This window comes from Ursus maritimus, unplaced genomic scaffold (assembly GCF_017311325.1).
Source record: "Ursus maritimus isolate PB19 unplaced genomic scaffold, ASM1731132v1 scaffold_24, whole genome shotgun sequence".
NCBI lineage: Eukaryota > Metazoa > Chordata > Mammalia > Carnivora > Ursidae > Ursus > Ursus maritimus.
This window is the reverse complement of record NW_024424897.1, coordinates 11,782,311-11,806,021: the sequence shown is the minus strand read 5'-3', so window position 1 is coordinate 11,806,021 and position 23,711 is coordinate 11,782,311. Positions and strand designations below refer to the sequence as shown.

The following is a 23,711-nucleotide window of genomic DNA, read 5'->3' as shown; positions in this document are numbered from 1 at the left end:
TTCTAAATCTAAGCACCTAGCCCTTTCTGCCCTCCAAAGTGCACAGAGTTCCTGAATTAGAGAGGCTGAACTTTGCCTTAAGGGCATCACCCCTTGCCTGGGGCAGTCGTACACAGCTCCCTCTCCTCTTGGAGCTGGGTTTAACTTCTAGGCGGTAACTTCCTTTGCTTTCCCTGAGGACCTTAGCAGAAATCCAGGGTGAAGGAACAACAACTGAGGAACTGTCCAAAACACATTCATTATGCATCTCCTCGTCTCTAAAGTACCCATTGACTTCTTGCCCAGAGTGGCCTTGGGAAGGGCAGTGATGACCCCAAAATTTAGCAGGCTTCTACCAGAGGGGCATAAAAATCCCCAACCAAGGACCGGCTCGGGAATGACTTAAATGCAGTGTTTCAGCCATTATCTCCACTGGGATCCACTTCAAGAGCCCAGGAAGTTGACCATTTCTGAGGTTTAGCTCAGGTCCCATGTCTGTAAGATGGGGGCAATTTAGATATGTTCTCACTATATCCCCCCAGGCAGTACTGCCCTTAGCTCCAGCAAGAGAAGTCCCTGCTTCACCTGTGCTTTAGAGGGTCCTGTTCTGGCTCTTTCCTGGTGCTCTCCCTACTTGTAGGGTAAGACCAAGGGACGCACCCATGGACTGTGCTTCTAGCAGAACAAAAGCAAGCAAGGTACCCAGGGTCCCAAACTACCTTATCCAAGCAGGCCAAGTCTGTTTCCCTGAATGTGGGTCTGTCCTAAGGGGCGACTGCACCACAGGTGTGCCATCTTTAGGCCAACGGGCTGTGCAAGGGTGTCTGTGGGTGGGGGAGTGATCAGTGCATGGGCTTGTGGGCAGAGGAACCCACATGCCTGTCCATGAGGCATCCCTCATTATCCATAACTTCCATGACATAGACACCAGCTCATCAATTGGACAACTAAACACTTTGACAGAAGGAAACATGGTGACATTGACCAAAAGCCTGCTCTGTCGTTTTATGGAACTCCCCCCAAAACCTCTAAGACTATTATATCCATTTTATAGATCGGAAAACAAAGCCAATGCTCTTAATTCACTGTGCCGACATCTCCACTTGAACCTCTGCTCTCTGATTCCTTACACTCCCAGTACTGATGGGAACTAATCAATCCTGCCCCTCTCCAGAGTTCAAATGTGGGGGACAACCCCTCATATATGTGCATTTTCTCATTGTCGTATTAGATTCTTTTGACCAGAAAGAGATCCTGTTGGGGGGACACATCAGCTGCTACAGATGAAACTGAGTAGAAGAGATACCTTTAAACTCAGAAGGAAGAACTCAGGAAAGATCGGGAGACAGTTCTGACCAGGACAATATTCCTAAACCTTCAAAGCATTCTTAAAGACGTTTTGATGCGCCTTCCTCAAATAGTCTAAAACGGAAACTCTCACGTATGGACAGAGACTGAGTACATTTGTTCTATAGTCTAATCCTCAGGACAAATCTTTATGTATAAATGCTCCCATTTTACAGATATGAAGGGCAAGGCACAACTACATGGAGTTCTCACCAAGTTCCTGCACCCACACGATATTCCCTCTCTGGGAAACCAGCAAAATGACCAGCAAACAGTCTGATATGATTTGTACAGTTTAGACAGAAAAGTGGGTGACCTCACTACTTAAGAGACTTTCTTTTTACAGCTGTTTATTAGTAAAGAGGGAAAACAATCCTAAGTGCAAAATCGCTTGGCACAAAATTGCTTTGACAAGGGGACCCGCTTCCCCTTGCTTTTATTTCCTCCTCCCACCTTCTCCCGGGCAGGCCTGGCATCGCCCTTCCTCCGCCAGGAGATAGCTAATTACTAAAGCAAGAGGCAGGGGCCTCGGTGAGAGTGTTTCAGCTTCTAAAACCTTCGATTCTCTGATTCTGACTCAGTAGCTTCCCTGAATCCTACCATGAGCTAGCCCTGCTTTTCCTTAGCAGCTGACCCAGGAATTTGGAGACAGAGGCGCAGGCGACGTTATTTGCTTTGGGAGCCAGGCTACCTGCTAGCCAGCTGGCCAGGAGCGTGGTTCCTGGAAGCAGCAGGCCTAACATGCACTCCAGTGTTCTGAGTGGAAGACAACTGCTTCTACCCGCTTGGGAGCAGAGGACGATAAGGTGCAGGAAGAACTGGAGACCTTGCAGATGCAGCCTTCAATCTCTCTGGAGAAACAGAAACTTGCATTCAAGATACCTGTTTCTGGCAAGGGGTGGTCCATTTACAGGCAATAAAACTAAAAAGGATCCCTCATCTTTAAAAGCTCCGAGGGGAACTAAAGGAGAGGGACTGAGCAGGACATTGAGTTTCTCAGAAAGAATCTCAGATTTACAGGCAAAGGTTTTTGTTAGTGTCATATAAATAGACTGCCCATAAATGAGTCCGATGGAGTCAGCACGGCGTAAGAGTTTATATGAGTGGTAGCGTGTGGCTTGAAGACAACACAGACTTCTGACTTCTCATAAGCCGAGTGAGGTCACAGCTGGTCAACAGCAGCTCGTGGATCTTTCTCGGAGGCTGAGAAAAATACAACCAGTAATTAAAGTCATGGTTTCCATTAATAACAACAACAAAAAAAAAACCCACCAACAATGCAATTCCACATGCCTCGTTTCATATGAAACTTTCCACATGAGAGGCAAATTTCATCACACACAAAAGTGGCCTCTTCGTATCTAGCTCACATTAAGGGAACGTCTGGGGTTTACGCATCATGTAAATATTGCCCTCGGCTTGGCTCCTCTTTTCTAATTTGTACAGCAGCCACCTGGAACATTTGACAAACCAGAGGCTGAGCTCAAAGTATGGAACATCTTACCAGAATGAGCCTAAGAGCTGGTGAACTTCAAGATGATAGTCAGCTGCAAAGGGGCTGGAGAAATCGACCGACAGACCAACCAACCAACCAACCAGATTGTTGGATTCTGTGCTGCCTCATGGGTAAGCACAGCTAGCGACTTGTTTCTTGCGTCTGAACTTCCTGCAGCTGGACATTCGGGGGCACTACTGCAATTGTGGCCTGTCGGAAGGAGCACTGGCTTCAGAGTCAAAAGAGGGGGGCTTCAGGTTCTGGCTCTGCAACCGGCCAGGCTGAATGAGGCTTCGAGTGTGTTACATCATGTTTTCTTTCTGTCAGCCTCCCAGGGTGAGACAGGAGGGCAGCGAGGGTGATACTGGGTGTTCCTAGTCAGGCTATTGTGAGCCGAGAATGAGATAAAGTGGGTCAAAGTGCTTTGGGGCGTTTAAAACATTACACACATGTAAGCGATTTGTGTCACAGGAAGGCTAGGGAATCCCCTTCCTTTTCTAGTATGGGAAAGGAAGATATGAAAAATCCACGCCCGTTTCGTGTGTAAGAAAGGATTAGAATCCACCTATTTTATACAACTGAGGAGGCGAAATGGAGTTGTATGGCAAGAATGCTGGCTGTGTTGTCATCCTTACTAGAAAATTAACACAAGGTTTAACTATCGAGTAATGTGACTGATTTTTAAATAAACATACCTAAACGGGGGGTGACCTATCCTGAGTGGTGAATAGTCACCGGGACAGGGGAATCACTTACTGAAGTTATATTTCCCATCATTCCAAAAAAAAATTTTTTTTTAACTCCTGTTTTGGAATTGTCCCCAGAGCCTCTGGCATGTTCTTTTGAATATGTCTGAGGGTGACAAATTCTTGTCCGTTGTGGACAACAGTGATTTTTGTAAATAGCCCAAAGTTATTTGGCATGAAGGTTGGTAAATGAGCTCGAGAATACCATGTTTTTTAATGGTAAAAAAGCTGTGACTGGAAGATAGGATGCCTATCTTTCAGTTCCAACAGAAGAGTTACAAGGGGTTGGCTTCAAGAATTGCCATTATTGCTGGAAAGGGCTTGTATCCTTCCCAGAGTGACCGCATCAGAGAAGAAAAGCCACTGGGAAATGTGTTTCTACATTTTCAATCACACCTTCAGTACCTTGCAAGACTGTTTGCCACCGGACCTTGGGTTTCCAGAAAGAATACAGCATTGCACCTAACCAACCATGCGATCATTTTATCACAGCTCCTCCGGGCACCTGAATTCCTCATTTGCTTTGGATCAACTGGCTAGCAACAAGACAGATGTTTCCAAAGAATGAACATCTGGCCCTACTAGAAATAGAGCCTCCAGCAGATTCGGTTCTAACCAGTGGACTCGGCACTCCCTTAAAAAGTTTGGATTTTTTCAGTCATGAAACAATCTATCTGGAAATTAAATCACTAATATCATTACAATGTTACCTGAAGCAGCTGCTAGAGCAGACTTGTTATTTTGTTATTTTAAAAGAAACACAATCAGTGGTTCATTCACGGGATATTGGACACTGTGGGTGCTTCACTGTTAAATGACGCCTTTTCTTTTATAGAAAATACTATTTTCCCCACCTCATTTTTTTTTTATTGTGGTAAGATTCACATGACATCAAATTCATCATTTGACCACTTTTAAAGGGTATAATTCAGGGCATTTAGTACATCCACGATGTTCTGCAACCATTACAATGTCTAGTTCCTAAACATTTTCATCACCCCACAAGGAAACGCTGTGCCCATAAGCAGTCACTTCCCGCTCTTCCCTCCTTCTAGCTCCTGGCAGCTAGTAATCTGCTGTTACTATGGATTTGTCTGTTCTGGACATTTCCTATAAACGGAACCTTACAATATGTGGCCTTTTTTGACTCACTTTTTCCACTTAGCATAACGTCTTCAGGGTTCACCCATATTATAGCATCCGTCCGACAGTATTTCATTTCTTTTTATGGCTGAATAATTCCACTTTTATGGATATCCTACATTTTGTTTATCTGTTCATTCATTGATGGATATATGGGGTGTTTTCATCTTTCGGTATTCTGAATGGTGCTGCCATGAACATGGGTGTACAATTTTTGGTCTGAATACCTGTTTTCAATTATTTTTGATATATGTCTAGGAGTAGAATTGCTGGCTCATATGGCCATTCTGTGTTTAACTTTCTGAGGAACCCCCAAACCTCTCACTCACCTTTATGCTTCTAACTTCAAGGTGGCTTGATTATCAGACAGAAGCAGTTGGACTGCTCTAGCCAAACCTCAGGCTGGGCCCGAAGGTGTCTATTTTCCAGAAACACCGACGAGAGCAGCTAGGCTTGATCTGAGCAAACCTGGTTCCAACACAGAGTTACAGGCAGGGCTTTGAACAGCTTTCTCTGCTCCTCTGCATGTCACAACGTGAACTGGCTGGGCAGGAATACCTTCCTGCCTCCTGGGCACCCTTGGTTCTCCACTATGCCGTACACACTTTTGGAAAAAAGAAAAAAAAAATATGTTCACTACCTAACTTACAGACATCCCTCCTGATTTTGCAGGAGAGCTCAGACCAGCATCTGGAGTCCACGTAGAAATGGTGCATGGGGGCCAAACCCACTCGCCTGTCGTGGGCAGAGGTTGGAGAACAAGGCCTCCTGAACACAACTGAGTCTCTAGAGAGATTTTCCATCCAGGGTCGACTTTTACCATACATTTTGCATGAAGGCACCACCCGTTGATTCTGACCCTATCAATCCATAGATACTGGAGTTGTACCTACCCTACTTTGTGTATTGTAGATTGTCACCCTATGGGCTTGGCCAGGACCATAGGAGATAATCCTACAACAGCCATTGTTTATTGCAGCCTAGTTACTGAGTCATGAGGCTTCTCAGCCATTAAGCCAACCTGACCGTAGACAGGCCCTGATTTTTTAATTTAAACCTGTCATAGGCCAACTCAGAGTGCTGACCTCTTACCTCAACTCCCCAACACATAGGTAGCTTCGGAGACACAGAGGTCCAAATCAAGGAGCATTACGGTTGCACCGCCCCGAAGAGAGACAAACCAAAACGGCTGTTTCCTCTTGCAACTAAATACTGAGAATAAAGAAGTTGGCTTCTGGGGTCCTTGGTACACAGTCTACCAACCCAGCTGTCACTTGTCGCTGGTTCCCTAGCAGCCCTTTCAGGTATCCTGGCCTGAATCTGCTGTCAGGACAGAAAAAAGTCCCTTGGCTGGTCATATCCTCTGTAATCTGGCAGGAAACCGAAAATTTGCCTGCTCCGGTCCTCTGTCTGTTTGCTTATCTGCTTCCTTGTAGGGAAGAGTCTGCTTCACAGTGTCCGGTTTAGGGGGATTTTCACCATGACCTCACCCTCCGCAGCCACCGTGCACTGACTTCAGTGGGACAACTCGGGTGGGAATGCACATTAATGAGACATTAACAACCCCTCGTCGCACATCTCAGATTAACATCAACTCCAGTTTCCTCCCCTGAAAGGAGAGCCTTTTGCAGGGTCTGAGGATGCCTAAAGGAGTTTGGGGCGGCAGACTGAAGATGTCTGGGTGTCACTCCAGGCTCGGGAGAGCAGGATGTCAAAGAAACCACTTTAAGAAAACGCACTAAAACCTTACAGACTCGCGCTGGCGGTCTGAATAAGCGCTGGAGCAAACAGCCTCGAAATGAGGCGCGCGAACAGTGACAGCAGGCGGCGGGCACGTAACGCAGGAGCGTTGAGAGCAGTAGGAGAGCCCAAAGGGCAATGTCTGGGACCTGGTCTCGGGCCTCTAGGGTTCCGGGAAGTAGCTTTCCGCCCGTCAGTGGGCGCCCCTAATTAAAGGGAAACAGAAACTCAGGCTCAGCCGGTGCGCGCCCGGACCGGCCGGAGGCCACGTGACCATTCCCAGCTGCCCCCACCCCCGCGCGCGCCGGGGACGCGGCAGCTGGCACCCGGGCCAGAGCCTGACTCGTGGAGGGCGGGGAGGCTGGAAAGCGGCCGCGGCGTGCGTGCGCGCTCCCGGGGGGCGGCGGGCGCGCGCACGCCCGGGGGCCACCGCCCCTCCTGGGCCCGCCCTCCTTCCCTCCCTCCCCGGCTCGCCCGGCCCGCCCTGCCCGGCCCGCCCTGCGAGTCACCTCTCTGGTTCCCTCCCTCCGCGGGCGCGCTCGGGCCGCCGCAGCGCTCCCCGCCCTCGAGCCTCGTTGCAGGAGCCGCCCGCCGCCGGAGGAGGAGGTGGAGGGAGCCGGAGGGGCCCGCCGAGGCGGCGGCGGCGGCGGCAAGATGGCGGACTTCCTGCCGTCGCGGTCCGTGCTGTCCGTGTGCTTCCCCGGCTGCGTGCTGACGAGCGGCGAGGCCGAGCAGCAGCGCAAGTCCAAGGAGATCGACAAATGCCTGTCCCGGGAGAAGACCTACGTGAAGCGGCTCGTGAAGATCCTGCTGCTGGGCGCGGGCGAGAGCGGCAAGTCCACTTTCCTGAAGCAGATGCGGATCATCCACGGGCAGGACTTCGACCAGCGCGCGCGCGAGGAGTTCCGCCCCACCATCTACAGCAACGTGATTAAAGGTGCCGGGCGGGGGTCGCAGTGGAGACCGCGGGCTCGGGCCGGGGCGGGGGGGCGGAGGCGCCCGGCTCGGGGCCGGGCACCGCCCTCGTTCGCTCCTGTCCCTGGCGGGGGACCGGGCCCGGCGGGCGGGCGGGAAGGGGGCGCGCCGCGGGCGGAGGTCCTGCTAGCGCGGGGTGCCCTCGCCCCCTAGGGGAAAGGATGGCCGGGGCGCCCCGCTTTCCCCCTTGCCGTTCGAATGGGGGTCACGGCTGGTCCCCCACAGCCCCCCCTCGCCGCTGGCTTCGACCACTCCGAGAGGGAAGTGAGGCGAGCCGGGCTTCTCGGGGTGCTGGGTGATCGCGCCTGCCGTCCTCCAGACGAGGCCAGAAGACCCGAGCGCCAACCCCGGACCCACACCCCCATCCGCCGCCCGGGCGCTGCCTGCCCGACCTCGGCGCCCCGGGTGGGTGACCCGAGTCACATGGGGTCGGGGCTGCTCCCAACTCCCTGCTTCTTTGGCCGCCTCCTAAGTAAGGGAATTCTGGAGCCGACTCAATAAGGAAACTTTTGCTTGAGACTTGTCAAGGGCGAAGGGTGACAGTTCCTGGGCCCTTTTGGGCAACGACATGCAAACTTAAGGGAGTCCTGTGTACTGTGCTGGCATCAGGAAAGAGTAGACCCATACAGTTAGTCTGAAAAAATTAGCATCAGTGGTTTTTCGCCCCATTGTCACGGTCGGGCAGGATGTTTTGCCTGTAATCACTATGCAACACGTCTCTCTCTCCTTTTTTGCTTAATAACTGGGGTGGGGGGGGTACCACCACTTGCTCTACTATTCAAATGAAATCGTGCCTTGGTATAAAGAATCTTTGGCCTAAAAAGTGATGCGGAGCCTGTACAGGTTGAGTCAATGAATCACTGTCGGCTTGGAGCATAGGCTCTGCTTCTGTTTTTAAAATTAAACTGTTTGTAGGTGAAAAATACACATAATTTTATTTCTGGCCTTTCAGAGAATTGGAGAAGATGGTTCTTATTTCAGCGACAGTTACGTTCATTTTTCTTAGTATCAAGCATTTTCTAGTTTATAAAAGGCATTTTGGCAAATTTGAGATACAGAGCCTGGTACTTCAGGTGCCTCAGGAGACCACCATCTGGGTAGCAGTGGTCGAGGGATTTGCTACAGATTTCAGCAGATTTGCAAGCAGGGTTTCTTTAAGTGGGATTTTTTGTTCAGGAAGTTCTTAAGCAACTCCTTCTCATCACTTTTTTTTTTTTTTTTTTACCTCCCAGGATTGAGTTGAGGAACCCCCCCCCCCTGGGGTGGGGGTCTGGGGTATAGAGGGGAGAAGAGCACTAGGCCAGCAGCTCACAGGTCACAGCCAGCCAGCTCTGAGCCCTCACACTACTGCAGTTAAGCTGTATAAAACAGTTGTATTTATCCCATCTTACTGTTGAGCACAAAACTAATTAAGGTCTCTTTCAAGGCTTAGGGCTCCGCCTTGCCAGTCCTTAATTGAAGGTACCTTTGTATCCTGATGGAGCTGAACTTAAGGAATTATGTCAGTGAATAGAGTCAAGATGTTAACTGATTATGAGCCAGGTAAACACCTGGTCCTTATTGTGCATTGGTTCCCTAAGTGTGACCTACTTTGAACACTGGTTATGAGATGAAGTAAGTCACTAGACATCTACTTTTTTGAGTTGGCTTGACCAAAAGATTGACAGCAAAACATTATCCAGTTATCCAGACAATTGACTGAATGAATAGTTATGTGACTGTTAATTAATATGGACCAAAGGTAACAGTTTAGTGATTAGAGATCCTGGGTTTGAATTAATGTGTGTGAGTTGAATTCTCTGTTTCTGTGCTTTTTGCAGTTGCTCTTCCTCCCTGTTAGGGAAATCTAAGGCTTTCCTGTGACTTAAACTGATTTAAAGCTTGGTTTGGGAATTTCTGAGTTTTGAATGTGTTCTTAGAAGACTTGGTGTTGGGGCGCCTGGGTGGCTTAGTCAGTTTAAGTCTCTGACTCTTGATTTTTGGCTCAGGTCATGATCTCGGGGTTATGAGATCCAGCCTGGTGTCAGTCTCCACACTCAGCTTGGAGTCCGCTTGGGATTCTTTCCCTTCCCCTTTGCTTCTCTGCTCGCTCACTCGATCTCTCTCAAATAAATAAAAATCTTAAACAACAACAACAACAAAACCACTCGGTGTTGGGTTAAAGCCGGGTGCTCAGAGAACAAATGAACTCAGAGAGATAATGTTTGACTCTTGGCATTTCATTAATGTCTTTTTGAAGGGCTCTGAAAATCTTAGCTGCAGCTGTTTTTTCAGAGCCCAGACATTGGCCTGTGCAGCGTGATTTCTTTTTCCTTCACTGGTTTTGGTTCTCTTGTGACTACCTTCTATTAAAAGTTTATAAAAAGTTATTTTATAAATTAGAACATGTTAAAATACTTCAGAAAGAGCAACTGTGTTAATGGTATTTGCTTTTCAAGGCTCCAATTTTATGACTGTGAACAAGTGTTAGCTTTTTTTTAGGCTCTGAGAAATTATGGGTGTTTGTTTCGATGTTGGTCTCCAGTTGTGGAGGAGGTGGGCCTGGAGTAGTTAAGAAACTTCAGAAAATGATACTGGAATAGAGTCAATGAGAATATCTGACTCCTAGCATACTTTTCTCTTTCTTTTTAAACGAAGGTATGAGGGTGCTGGTGGATGCTCGAGAGAAGCTTCATATTCCGTGGGGAGATAACTCAAACCAAGTTAACGGAGACAAGATGATGGCATTTGACACCCGGTCCCCCTCGGCGTCCCAGGGAATGGTGGAAACTCAAGTCTTTTTGCAGTATCTCCCTGCTATAAGAGCACTGTGGGCAGACAGTGGCATACAGAATGCCTATGACCGGCGTCGAGAATTTCAGTTGGTAAGAGATTTGGTTTTTTTACACTGTTGTTATTTTATTTTAATGACATTTACCGGTAGCTGATTCGAACGTACCTTTTTTCACTGACTTCCGCATTAAAATGTATCTATCCAGAATTTTAGCCTCAGAAATTTGGATTGCTCTGTAGATGAGCTTCTTACTGAAGCAAGATAAAAATAAGGTAAACACCATAGATTGGGTGAAACAGTTACGTTTAATTGGCCATTTTTCTTCTTTGTAAGTAAGATGATAGTGATTTTCTTAGGTACTTTCTCCTAATTTTATTCTATTCTCGAAAATAATTTCCTCCCAATTGCAGCAATGATATTCATCCTTCCAAAAAAAATCGATCTTTTACTCTCAGGCTGAGAGCTTAGTAACTGCACCTGGTTGTTCAGATGTGTCATTTATATAGTGTTTTGAGGTACTGGTATGATACAGATTAATTTGTAAAGAGATTAAAGTTCTTGATAACATTTAAATCATTGTTGCATTCTGTGTGTGTGTTTTTCTAAGGTTTCTAAGCACAATTTACAAATCCTTTCTTTAAAAACAAAATAATCTTAGAGTACCATAGAATTTAGAGCCATTACACAGCACTGTAGAGAGGGTGGAAAAGAAGGGATCTGATCTAGGTTAAAGATGCACAAATAATGATTGAAATCGATTTTTTTTAATCAAGTGTTTTGCAGTTTAATTGTGAATGCTTTGATTGTATCCTGGGTTTTATTTGCCGGAGACCGGAAAGATCCCAGGAATGATAACAATCTAGACTGTATGCAATTTGGAGGTAGTTCAGATTTGAAGTGTTTTACTGTAATATGTTCCCAAAAAAGTGACAGTTGAAAGTAAAACTGCTTAGAAAGTTGTTCGATGATGTCATTGGCATTAAAGTGATCCACATTTATGGGTGCGGCTACGAAATGATACACAGCCAGCCGTCTTTGCTATTAGTTTGTCTTCAGAAGCAGTCTTGGCTCTTAAAAGTTCTAGAAACGTGTTCATGACAGCTTTTTATAAAACTGATTTTGAATCTTTACTTTCTCTGAATTATGGCTTTCACGGGCACCATACAAATGTAACGCTTGGTTACGTGCTGTCTTCTATAGTTCTCCTCTTTGGGGTGTGTACCTCGTCAAGTAACTTGTCCATTAATGAAAGGCGAAGACTGCTTCATGTTATTGTTCAAGTAGAGTCGCTGGCAGCATTATATATAGACAGTTATGAATTTAACTTGACAGAGTAACCTCCGTCCAGTTCCCAGACTTGGGGTTGATTTTTGTGCTTTGGTCAGTGTTTCTTATTTTATAGCTGATAGTTCCTCCCCACACCGCTTCTTGTCTCTCGTCACCCTCCCTCTTGTTTTTAAGTGCGGCTTATTCTCCTTTCTTCTTAATTCATTTTCTTGACAAAGCACACTTTCCACTCTAAGGTTTCTCAGGACGTTATTCATCCTTCCAGGTTGGGAGAAACACCCATCTGCAAAAGCATACGGTTCATGTTGATTGGATGAATAAATAAACAGTTGTACTCTAAAGGTTTCTGTAGGAAAGTTCTATAAGTCCATTTAATTGAAGTTGGGCCTCACTGACACTTGAATTTGGACATTTACATCCTAACAGTTTTGTGTCAAGACTGTGGTGTCGTTGTAGTAGAGAAAGCATTCCTAAGTATTTGCCATTAAGAACAAATAGCCAAAACCACTCAGAGTGGGGACCTACACGTTCTTGACTTGACCCAACTGATGCTTTAGGAGCAAAGAAGGTCTTGAGCACAAGGAGAGACAAGTTCCAGAAATACTTGTCCTCATATAAAGCAGGGGCAGAAGAAAAGAGGCACAGGGAGAGACGTAATTTTAAACTCCTGGAGGACAGGAATTTTTTTTCCCTGTGTATATCCTTGGCATTGTTAATGGTGCCTGTCCGTATAGAAGGAGTTCAGGTAATACACTGAATTAATGACTCTTGTGCTTTTGGATGCTGCGTGGTGCTTGGCGCAGTGTTAGACACTGAGAAGGCTCCTGGCCCATTTAAAATTTTCCTCACGGTCCTCTTCAATTCCTTTTCTTCTCTACACGCAGCAAATTCCCAAGTCCTGTCTTTTCCACCCTCGAAAAATCTCTTGCATCCACTCTCTCCTTTTCCCCTTTCCATTAATGTCTTAGTACCTCTTGCTCGGACTGCCAGGTAATCTTGTTCAAACACAGCATGGGTTTGTTCAGAAGGCTATGCTCATTCTCCATTACCGCCAGAACAGAGTTCAACCTCTTTGAGTCAAGACTAGCTAGCTTCCCTACGGTTGCAACAATGTTGTGTTCATTAGACTACTTCACACACCTGCCAACCTCCCAGTTTCCACATACTCTGATTTTCTGCTTCTTTGGCTGTCTTTACAAGGTCTTTTGGTCAGGGTTTTTCATTACTATATCTAGTCAGTGGGTCTTACCCTTAACTTAGAAGAATGGCAATCACATTTCATTGACTAAATGTGATCCATGCACCCCTTGCATCAGATTCATTGGAATGCTTGTTTAATACAAAACAAAATCGGAGTTCTAGACTTCCATCCCAAGAGGATCTGATTCAGGAATCTGGGATGGGACCCAGTGATGTGTATTTGTAGCAGATAGTCATCGATGATTTGGATGAATTTGCTCCTTGGCCACCCTGAGGGACAGTGCCTTAGGGTCCGAGCTTTCTCCAGCCGTCGCAGCTGGAATGTGGCTCCTGCCCTGTGCTCTCCTTGCTGTGCTTGCTTCTCACCCTCCTTCGGTCGCCTGTACTCCACTTGTTTGCACTTGTGTTTGGTTCTCCCACTGAAGTAGAAGCTCTGGCGGTATGCCTTGTTTGTCTTTTTCTCTCTCACTAGCGTAAGCCTGACACTATTTTATTTCCTTATTTTTTAGACATTCTGAATTATAAGGTTCTTCTAGAGAAAAAAGAAACATCCCATATTAAGTGTCTTTTGGAAAATAGGAATCATTTCTTTTTTTTTTTTTTTTTTTTTTTTAAGATTTTATTTATTTATTTGACAGAGAGAGACAGCCAGCGAGAGAGGGAACACAAGCAGGGGGAGTGGGAGAGGAAGAAGCAGGCTCCCAGCGGAGGAGCCTGATGTGGGGCTCGATCCCAGAACGCCGGGATCACGCCCTGAGCTGAAGGCAGACGCTTAACCGCTGTACCACCCAGGCGCCCCTGGAAAATAGGAATCATTTCTGTATGCTAGTTTGTTAATTTTCTAGGAGATGGGAAGTCGTTGTATTACAGTCATAATTTTTCTTTTTATGTTTAACAATGTATATTCTTGAATCTTGGATAGAAAAAGTAAAACCATCAGGGGAAAAAGGAAGAGTTAACAGATAAATAAAATCATCTTTTTTTTGTTTCAACTAACAATCGATTATTAAATTTATTAATGCAAATTGAAATGCAAATGGGAACAGGTTTTAAGCCTTTTCATGGTTTTTTTTTTTTGTTTGTTTAAGATGAACAACTGCCTTATAATCAGTCTTAGGGGCAAAAGGGATAGGGTAGTGGTATCACAGCGTAGGTTTTTAGCCAGTCATTCATTTGTTAGTAATAACTTCGGGTGCAAACATGAATGTTTTCTTTTCCAAGTTCCCAAAGGCAAACATTTCCTTTTCTGGTTAGTTTCAGTATGGGTAAGCTAAATAGTTTACTGTGGAAAAAGAAAAATCTAAGATTTACATTGCTCTTCTAGTTTTTAAGGTACCTTTCTAATTCTTGTAAACGAGCTCACAGGCTAATACGTACTCAGAAGCAGCCTCTTTGAGTACTGGATTAAATATTTGTGCTGCCGAGCTTTGGCTGTGTGTTCACTGTGGCCCGCCACTGCACAGACGAGATACCCTCTCTGGAAAAACTTGTGTGACTGTGGTTGGGGAATGTGGTAGCTTAGATGACTAGAGATGGGAGTCAGGGCTTGGCTGGGAACTGATATAGCTGCAGATATGGAGCAAAACTAACAAAATGGCCAGGAATCATCGTCAGTTAATTTTTTTGGATGTTTAATATACAGTTACTTACTCACAAATATAAGCAAGGTTAACAGGACTGGTTAAATAGGGCAGGAAAGTGTGTGACTGGGAGGGACACTCCAGAGCTTCCTAGTTCCTATAAACACTTTAACTTGTCAGCATTAATACTACTTCCTGTAATGACCCGTCTTTCTTTGCAATTCCTGAAACCAGTTATTTTCTTTGTTATCCTGGTACCTTCGGTTAGACTTAATTTTTCTTATTCAAGTAGTACAGTTTGTGCTGGATGATAGTTACACTTCTCCAGGCTGATGAGGTAGTTTATCTGTTAAGACAGAGCTGCTCTCAGTCTGGGCAACAGAGTAACTATTTAGCCTCATTCATTGGCCTATAAAGAGCTGAGCGCTAAGTAAAATAGGAACTTCAGTTTGGACTAAAATTTCTTTTTCTTTATTTGTCCTGCAAAATGGATTTGAAATGCTATAGAATTAGAGGCATTGGTTTATTCTTTAATTCTAATTTGGATTGGCTTTAAAAAATGAATTAGTTACTACTTTCTTTGGCAAAATATGTTTCTGTTGGGAAAGGAATTATTCTGTTTTCTTTATGAATAAAATCAAAACAGGACTTTGACTTCAAGTTGCAGAAAACCTATTGTCTCCTGATTCTAGGATTATTGTAAAACATTTGAGCATATATAATGAGAGGATTATATATAACTGCAGAGATTTTAAAATTTAGGTCTGTGTAGGTAGAATTGCCTTTTGGTGAATTTGATCAGATGAAAGTGGTTCCTTTTTATCCAAATCCTAGAAACCCAGAGGTATAGTACTGTACATTGAAAACGGAGAGGCTGCTTTGGCATGTGCTTATGATTTTATTACAACATTGCGAGATTGTGTTTTTGTGTTCCTTTATATGCCTAGGTATCTCTTGATGTATTATGTTGATGTGTTTGTGTTTATATCTTTTGTATTTTATTTTTTTGGTGAAAGCTTAACCAGCTATGGGATGTCTGAGCTCGAGGTGCTGAAGGGGTGTTGTAAACTGTGCTGCTTCATTACTTTTTACTGCTAAATAAAGCTAGTAGTATAGTAATTTATGCTGCTCTGAAAATGTTCATTAAACAACTAAGGGATGAAGCAAGGAAATGGTTTTGTTATGAAGACTAGACTTTAGTTTCAGAATTCCTTACGAGAGTGGACCTAGTGTGGGAGAAAGATTTGTGGCCCTGCGTTTAAGAAAACCATAATTGCCGAAGTCCTCCCTGGATTGAATATTCCCTCTTCATCGTTCACAGATAGCGGCCCAGCCAAGCTGGGGCACCTAGTCATATCAGCCCAAAACAGGTGCCATTTTTTTTTCCTCAGAAAATTAATTCAAGGGCTGATGATTATGTCACTTTTTAAAATACCTTACTTTTTATAAAAATCGCTTTGTGCTTTTCAGAGCCCTATCACATACATTACCATATAATCCTTTAAACACTGTGAGAGGAATGAAATACATGCTATTGTCTCCGTTTCACAGATGAAAAAATTCAGACGCAGAGAGGTTTCTTGATGCTTCGGATCACAGCTATTGAAAGAGGATAGACTAGCCACTGGGACCCTGATCTGCTGACTCTTGGTCCGCAGTGCTGGCCAGTGAACCACTGTGAAGCACCCAAGCATTACATCCGTGGAGCATGTTTTCCTTCCATGCCCAGCCTCTTCTGGCCGACACCCATGCACACAAATGATTAACACTCCCCTAGAAAGTTCTAGCATGTTATTTTAGATATGTATAAGGTTTTATTAAGAATACATGGCATTGCACTGGTGGTTACACAGTTCTTCTATTCTGAACTTCCATAATGTCCTTTTGCCATTCCTTCTTTATTAATTTCGATTATAATTATGATATAAATAATCTTAAATGACTTCGGTGGTAGATTTACTCACTTAGTGGTACAGTTCATCCTAACTACCATTCATCATCATAAAGGTGGTTTGAGTCTTCATCTCCTTGAAAACTAACTATACTAGTGATCCTCACCTGATGTCCCATCAGTGAACATGGTTTCTGATGTTTTCCCTGAAAAATGAAAGTTTACAGACAACCTGTTATCTGACAGGCAGCTATATATTTTTCTAGGCAATATGGAAGTTGGCCCATCTGGAATATAGTTGCCCAGCTTTGCTCTTGGAGAAGGGGATATCAGAACTCTTGTATTCTGTATTTTATAAGCTCTTTCCAATGTTTCTCATGTAGCTGTCAACAGTTTTTATACTGCTTGTGAGCATTCAGATTGCAGATTGTCATAAGTTTTTGTTCCAGTTAGAAACTACCTATTTTTTTAAGTCCCTATTTCTGGAAGTTGACAATTATTTTTATTTCCTTGTTTGAAAGTACTTTGTTTTTTTTCTAGGTATATGATAGAGTTCACTTTTGTCGTTATTGTGAACATACTGTTTTTGCAAGATGCTTTTTTTCAAGAGAATTTGTTACATCCACATTAGCAGAGCAATTATTAGAATGGACTGTTAGGGATCAAGGAAATAGTAATTTTGTTTTGAGAACCGGACTTTGGTGGCCTTGGCTAAAGTTACCAATCTGTTGCAGTGATGGTAGTTGTTTATCTTAATCTTTCCAGTTTAATCTCTTTTCTTCTGTTGGCAAAATGAATAAAAAAGATTTTTTAAATCAGTGCTGTGGGTGAACTGTTTCATCCCCAACTATTACACAAAAGCTGCAGAAAACTAATAGTAGAATCACCCTTCATTGATTTATTTTGGCTTTAGGTCTAAATCGTAAGATCTGTGTACTTGGTTTTGCTATATGAAACTTTGTATCTTCCAAGCAGATTAGAAAATAACCATATTCAAATTCATTGATTTATTTTACGTGTTGTAAAGCATTTTTGCAAATGGTTTTAATGTGATGACGTTCAACTTCAATGTGGTTGTCTGCTGTGCAGTGGGATAACGTGGAACTCGAGGACCAGTTAGAACTTGTGTCCTGGCTCTGCCCTTCACTCTGTGAGCTTGAGCCAGTCCCTCAGCCTTTCTGTTTCTGAAATTGTAAAGGGGGACTCTCTGAAGACCTGTTATTATTAGTTGTTGTAGAAATTGCATGAGATGATCCGTATAGAATAAGCCTGTGGCACAGTGCCTGACTCCTATTAAGCATATTATTAACATTAGCCATTAATATTCCTAATAAGCCATATGCGCATAAACCATAAGTAGCTTTTTAACAAAATAAAGCCCTGTAAGCATTGATTTGATTCACTCTCTGAACTTGATCACCAATATAAAAATCCTGAATTCTAAAAAATGCAGAATATGACTCATATTCTCATTACACCATATGTTGTCTCTCCTGAAGGTAGAACATCCGAGAGAGAATTGAGCTCCTCTCTGTGGCTGTATTGGTTCTTGTTGCCTTTTCAGATCACTTGCTTGATTTGTAATCTGATGTGTAGGCCGAATTAACCAAATCCTTATCTTCCTGCTGGCGGTATTCCGCAGAGCGGCAGGCGCGCTGCCACTCCCCCTGCACGTGCTTCTCTGCTCCGTCTCTGTGGTGACCCTGCACCTGCACGCGCGCACGCATGCACACACACACACACACACACACACACGCATGCCCTCTCCCTCTCCGCGTCCTGAGCCTGCAGTGGGCCGAGGCTTTGCAGGTACGCAGGTCGAGGAGGGTATTGGGGCTTCTTTTCCAAGGTAAAAAAAAAAAAAAATCCTTACAAAGTACAGAATGATTATTTATTTATTTATTTAAAAGATTTTTATTTATTTATTTAACAGAGATAGAGACAGCCAGCGAGAGAGGGAACACAAGCAGGGGGAGTGGGAGAGGAAGAAGCAGGCTCCCAGCGGAGGAGCCTGATGTGGGGCTCGATCCCACAACGCTGGGATCACGCCCTCAGCCGAAGGCAGATGCTTAACCGCTGTGCCACCCAGGCGCCCCGAATGATTTTTTTTTTAAATTTCACATTACTTTTGTGAGATTTTGTAACTTCTGATCACTTTGCATAAAAAAAAAAAAAGAAAAAGCACTAGTTTTCCAGAGAAATGCCTCTGTTTTCTTATGAAGCAAAATAAATTTCAGATTTGCTCTCCTAAATAAAAAAAACAAACACATTTTACTGATTTTGGTGTTTAAAAACAATGTTAGCCAACAAACACAACTCCTCTGTTGCTAAAATATGGCAGTGTCCTGGGGTTTCTTGAGCTAGGGCAGCCACAATTAGCCTGTTAGTCGGACATTCTCTCCTCACCCTTCTGGAAAGGTTAAAAGAGCTGGACAAATGAGTAATTGGTGTGAGAGACTTTCACTTTCCTTTTCAGTATCCTGGTTACTCTTATTCCCTGGATAATCTTTTTAAAAATTATTTTTCTGTTAAACAAGAGGAACTGCCTAGTGGGAGGATCTGTCATCTTACATCATTGTGTGCTTTTCATTTAGGCCTCATGATGCGCAGTGCGGTTATATCCACTCCCTGCTACTAAGTAAGAGAAAAATGGAAGCTCCTAGGTTTTCCTAGCTGCTAGAGAATCGCAAGTTATTGCCTGGCCAACTCCGTGTTACATGGGGCCTAACAAATGAGAAGATCATGCTTTAGATAAATTGCTATTCCAACATAAGATGGTCCCTAAATTCCTATTTATTGATTTTTAAAAGCCCAAGTAAGTGAATGGTGTATATTCACAAAGTTGCAAATACTGTTTATCCTAGCTTAAAAGAGAGCAATGTGATTTAGCCTGTTGAGTTAAAATTTTGCAATACTAATGATTTGCTATTTTTAACTGTTACTTGCTACATTTGCAGTAAAACTATCCTTGTTTATTAGCTACAGCTTCAAAAATTATAGGGACTTTATGCCATATAGATGTCACACGTTTCAGTTCTAAAATAGGGCAAGGAGAATTATACGTACTTGCTTAATTTTTTCCTTGACTTTTTAAGATTATCTTAAATGATCAGACGTTGCAACCAGTTTTAAGGCTGGTGTTACAACTTAGTAAGAAACCAGGATTCTTACCTGTTAAACAGCATTTGGCACATTGGGCCATAATGTAAGATATCTTTGTTTTGAAAAAGAAGGCTCTTTGTTTTGTTTTGTTTTTTAAGCTTTCATTCTGTAGAAACGCATTGTTTTGAAGGGAATGTATATGTTCATCTTTTTTTTTTTTTTTTTTTTAACGTCTTATTTATTTAAGTGATCTCTACTGCCAGTGTGGGGCTCAAACTCCCGTCTCCAACGTCAAGAGTCGTGTGCTCTTCCAATGAGCCAGACAGGCGCCCCCATCTTATATTTTTATATGTAATTATATTTTAAGTGCAAGTATTAAGGTTTAGAGCATTACTTTGAGTATCCATTTTCATTATGATAATCTGAATTCTTTTCTCAAATAGGAAAAGTAGAGAGAAACATAAAAGACAATGTGCTTGGCAAGAAGGCCTCGAGTCGCAGATTTCAGGAGATCTGTTCTTGTCTGCTAACAGTTGACTGGCAGCTCTCAGCAGCCATTCAGTAACATTATTGATCACCTATTAATGAGCCAGGCCCTTTTTGCAGGCTGGATATTTGCTAGTGAATCAGATGAGAGTGGTCTCTGTTCTCATCGATCTTGCTATTTGGAGGAACCTACATTAATTGGCAAACAAATAACTAATTGAACGTGGTGAATGTTCTGAAGGACAAGAAAAGGAAGCCCTGTGGGAACTAGAGGATGGTCTGAGGAGGTGACCTGTAGTTATGGCCCCATAGATGAGAAAGGGTCAGCCAGGCGAGGAGAAGGAAGGTTNNNCAGGAGCACCGTGTGTGCAGGACAGAGGTGGGAAAAAGCTTGCTGGAGTGTGGAAATTGGGGGCAAATGAGAAGAGCAGTGGTCAGTTAGCAGATAGTTGTCGCGAACCCCTGGATGTTAAGCGGTTCCAGGGTTAGAAGACTGTTGCAGAAGGAACAGCTTTCATCAGGTGGTAGCTGTGAAGACAGAGAGAAGACAGTGGCTTCAGGAGGCACTTTGTAAGGAGAATCATGGGGACCTGATAGATTGGAGATGGGAGGAGTGAGGGGGAGGCAGACATTAAAAGTGATTTGGCTTCTGATTTTAATGACTAGATGGATGGTGGTGCTTTTTGCTGAAATAAAAAGATTGAGAGAGATTTCAAGGGGAAGATGAAGACTTTATTGGGCATATTAGGTTGAGATCTCTGTGAGACCTATAGATGTAATCAAGTAGACCATTTGGTACGTGAGTCTGGGATCCAGAGCAGAGCTTTGGGCTATAGGTAGAAATTCAGGAGTAGTCAGGGGATATTTAAAGTCTACAGAATATATACGTTTACAGGGGAATGTAATGTCAGGGGAAGGGTGTACAAGAGACTAGGTTTCAGGATGGAGTCTTAAGGAACCTTCAGATTGCTTGAGAACATTCAGAGAAGGGGGTGCTGGCAGACATGGCCAGAAAGGTAGGAGAATTTCAGGAACATGTAGTACCACGAGAGCCAGAGAAGTGTTTTGGACAAGAAACAAGTAGACAGCGGTGCCGCATGCCCCTGAGGTGTAGTAAGGCTAAGACTGATGTGTTCCTTGATTTTGGCAACAGGAAGGTTATCGCTGACTGTGGCAGGTGACCTGGTGAGGGAGAAGCCAGGCTGGAAGGGCTCGAAGAGGGAAGAGAGGTGAGGAAGTAGAGAAGATTCACTTGAGATTAAGCCGACTGTTCTCATTTCCCTTTTGCAGTACTTTCAACCACCTGGCTTGGTAGGTTGGGTTTTTTCAAGCCTTTTCAGAGTTCAAGAGGACATTGTGTTTATATTAACCAGTTTCTTTGAATCGCACTGTCTCAGAAGCAGAGTTCATACCAGGTAATAATGCTGTTGATTTTAGGCCAGGCACACACAGAAGAGTTTTTCACTCTGTACTTGATTGTTTTACTTATGACCATTTCCTGTGTAGTGAGGGCAATAACTTGATCAGTTAAACACATTCATTCCTTTGTTCCTTCAGCACACATGTATTGAATACCTGCCCACACTATGTTCTGGGCGGAGTAGGCCCTGGGGACTCAAGAACTGCATGTCTGGCTGCCCTAATAGAGGCTCTCAATCTGGTGGGAGCCAGATAAGTCAACCCACGGTGGTCGCCAGTGAGATGGGAGATGCCATAGTATACTGCATTCGCTACTTTTCTGCCAAGAATATGCGGAATCACTAAGTGTTTACTAACCTAGAAAAGGCCTTAGAGAGTATGTGGGTCCAGTTCACTTCATTTTATACATAAAACATAGGTCCGTAGAGGTTAAGGTCACCGCTAGTTTTGATTAGAGCCACTATTCAAAGTCAGGGCTGTATGACTCCATAGCCCATGTCTGATACTCACTACCGTACTTTCCTGCATCCCTTAAAAAGATAATTAACTGCACAATGATTTGGAAACAGGAACTGATATGCCAATATAAATTTTGAACTATTTCCCACATTCATCAGTATTTAGAAACATTCACAGGCTGCATTGCTTTGCTGTCTGACATGGTTGATTGACAGATGGGGAAAGGAAAGGTAGTTAATGCTCTCGTAGGCTGTGTGGGGCTTCTCTGTTGGCAAGAGAATTTGGGATGATGGATTGAACACTAAAACGGAATAAAGTGATCCGGGTTTTCCTCTCACCTGCTGTGTGATTTTAGGCATAGAATTTCTTTATTAATGTTGATTGTTAATGTTAAATGTTGCAGTTATTGCGTAATGTTTTAGTTGTGGGGATTTCAAGAAGCACTGTAGCACATCATCATAGAGCAGAACTTTCCATCTGGTGTGCATTCGCAAGGACTCTTATAGGCCCCTCTACTGAGATAGCAGGGGAATTGAAACTGTATTTGGGAAGTATGTCCTGTGCTGGAAGACACTTTTTTCCTTTTTTTTTTTTTAACAATTGAGGTCATTTCTTTTTGAGTTAAAAAAATATATATCCTACTTAGGATTCTAGTTCTGGCAAAGCTTAATGTTTCTTTATATGCTATCGGGATTGTGTACGATTGATCCTTTTCAAAAAAGTATTTGAGGGGCTCCTGGGTGGCTCAGTCGTTAAGCGGCTGCCTTCGGCTCAGGGTGTGATCCCAGAGTCCTGGGATCGAGCCCCACATCGGGCTCCTCTGCTGGGAGCCTCCTTCTTCCTCTCCCACTCCCCCTGACTGTTCCCTCTCTTGCTGGCTGTCTCTCTGTCAAATAAATAAATAAAATCTTTAAAAAAAAAGTATTTTAACTTTGAAGAATTTTTTTCAAAGCTCAAAACTCTAAGCTTTTTAGTGTAATCATTAGGTGGAAACTAAAAAGTAGGAAAGTTGTTTTGTTTTTATTTTTTGAGGAAATTGCTTACAGACTCCGGAATCCAAATTAGTTTTTTTCAAAGTTTAAATTTTAAAACATATATGTCCATTCTAGAAAATCATCTAGTTAGTCCCTAATCACCATTATGAGATACCTTTGTTGACATTTTGGTATATTTCCTTCTGATATTTGAATACAGTATTGGAGGTAGAGATAAACTTTTCTGTACTTTCTGTACAATTTTATATTCTTTTCATTTGATGTTGCAACATCAGCATTTCCTGGAGGAGGCGATTTTCTCAGAGAACTGGTAAGGGATTCTTCTAGAAATGGATGTGAATTTTTGACTTAAATATAAAATTCTTTCCTGTATATATTTTTTATGAACAGAAGGTAGTGGTGCTAAATGATAACATGGAATATAGGCTAACTTACCATGTTGCTACGCAGTTGAACAGCATTACATACGATGTCAGATCTAGCCCTCCGTCTCTGCCATCTTAAACTGTTTCTTCACATTTAAAATCTGTATTTAGGAGCACCTGGGTGGCTCAGTCAGTTAAGCATCTGCCTTCGGCTCAGGTCATGATTCCACGGTCTTGGGATCGAGCCCCTTGTTGGGCTCCCTGCTCAGCAGGGAGCCTGCTTCTCCCTCTCCTCCCCACCTGTGCTGTCTGTCGCTCTTTCTCTTATCTCTGTCTCTCTCTCTTACATAAATAAAATCTTAAAAAAATAAAATAAAATTTGTATTCAGTTTTTGAGGGAAGATTTTAAAAAGGAATGCTGACCTCCTCTCTGAAACCTGTATTATTCTAAAGAAGGGGCTTCAGTTCTTATGTAGAGTTTAGAGATACTTCAGATACCAAAATTTAACAGCTTCGATGTGTTAGGTACATGCACATGGGTAGAAGATACGTGTGTATCTATAAACAGTAAACGTATGGCTAAACTTTTTTCTTTCTTCAGAATGAAATGTTTTAATAAAAGTGAGGTTCTTTTTTGTGATTTCTGTAGTGGGAGAATTACTAAACTGCATTGTACATTTTGTGTTACGTGTGAATTGGAATTTGGTAGGACTACACGAATACTCTTAG

General features: G+C 43.4%; 1 protein-coding gene and 1 long non-coding RNA gene across 4 annotated transcripts in view; one reads left to right on the top strand and one right to left on the bottom strand.

Annotated features, from left to right (window-relative positions):
• Positions 1 to 1,647: 1,647 nt before the first annotated feature.
• Positions 1,648 to 7,093, bottom strand: LOC121104970. 3 transcript variants are annotated; one of them, XR_005837345.1, is made up of 4 exons: positions 6,960 to 7,092; positions 6,461 to 6,656; positions 5,040 to 5,314; positions 1,648 to 2,529 (listed from the first exon to the last, which is right to left on the bottom strand). It is a non-coding gene; the product is annotated as an uncharacterized LOC121104970 (long non-coding RNA). The 3 variants fall into 3 exon arrangements; XR_005837344.1 differs by lacking the exon at positions 6,461 to 6,656 and having other exon boundaries at positions 6,960 to 7,093; XR_005837343.1 differs by lacking the exons at positions 6,461 to 6,656; positions 6,960 to 7,092 and having other exon boundaries at positions 5,040 to 6,448.
• A 9-nt stretch (positions 7,094 to 7,102) lies between these two features.
• GNA13 (G protein subunit alpha 13) overlaps positions 7,103 to 23,711 on the top strand; it is a 38,856-nt gene continuing 22,247 nt past the window's right edge. Inside the window, exons 1-2 of the mRNA XM_040640357.1 lie at positions 7,103 to 7,387; positions 10,063 to 10,289. Coding sequence (XP_040496291.1) covers positions 7,105 to 7,387; positions 10,063 to 10,289 — 510 coding nt within the window. The 5' untranslated portion in view covers positions 7,103 to 7,104. The remainder of the gene's footprint in view (positions 7,388 to 10,062; positions 10,290 to 23,711) is intronic.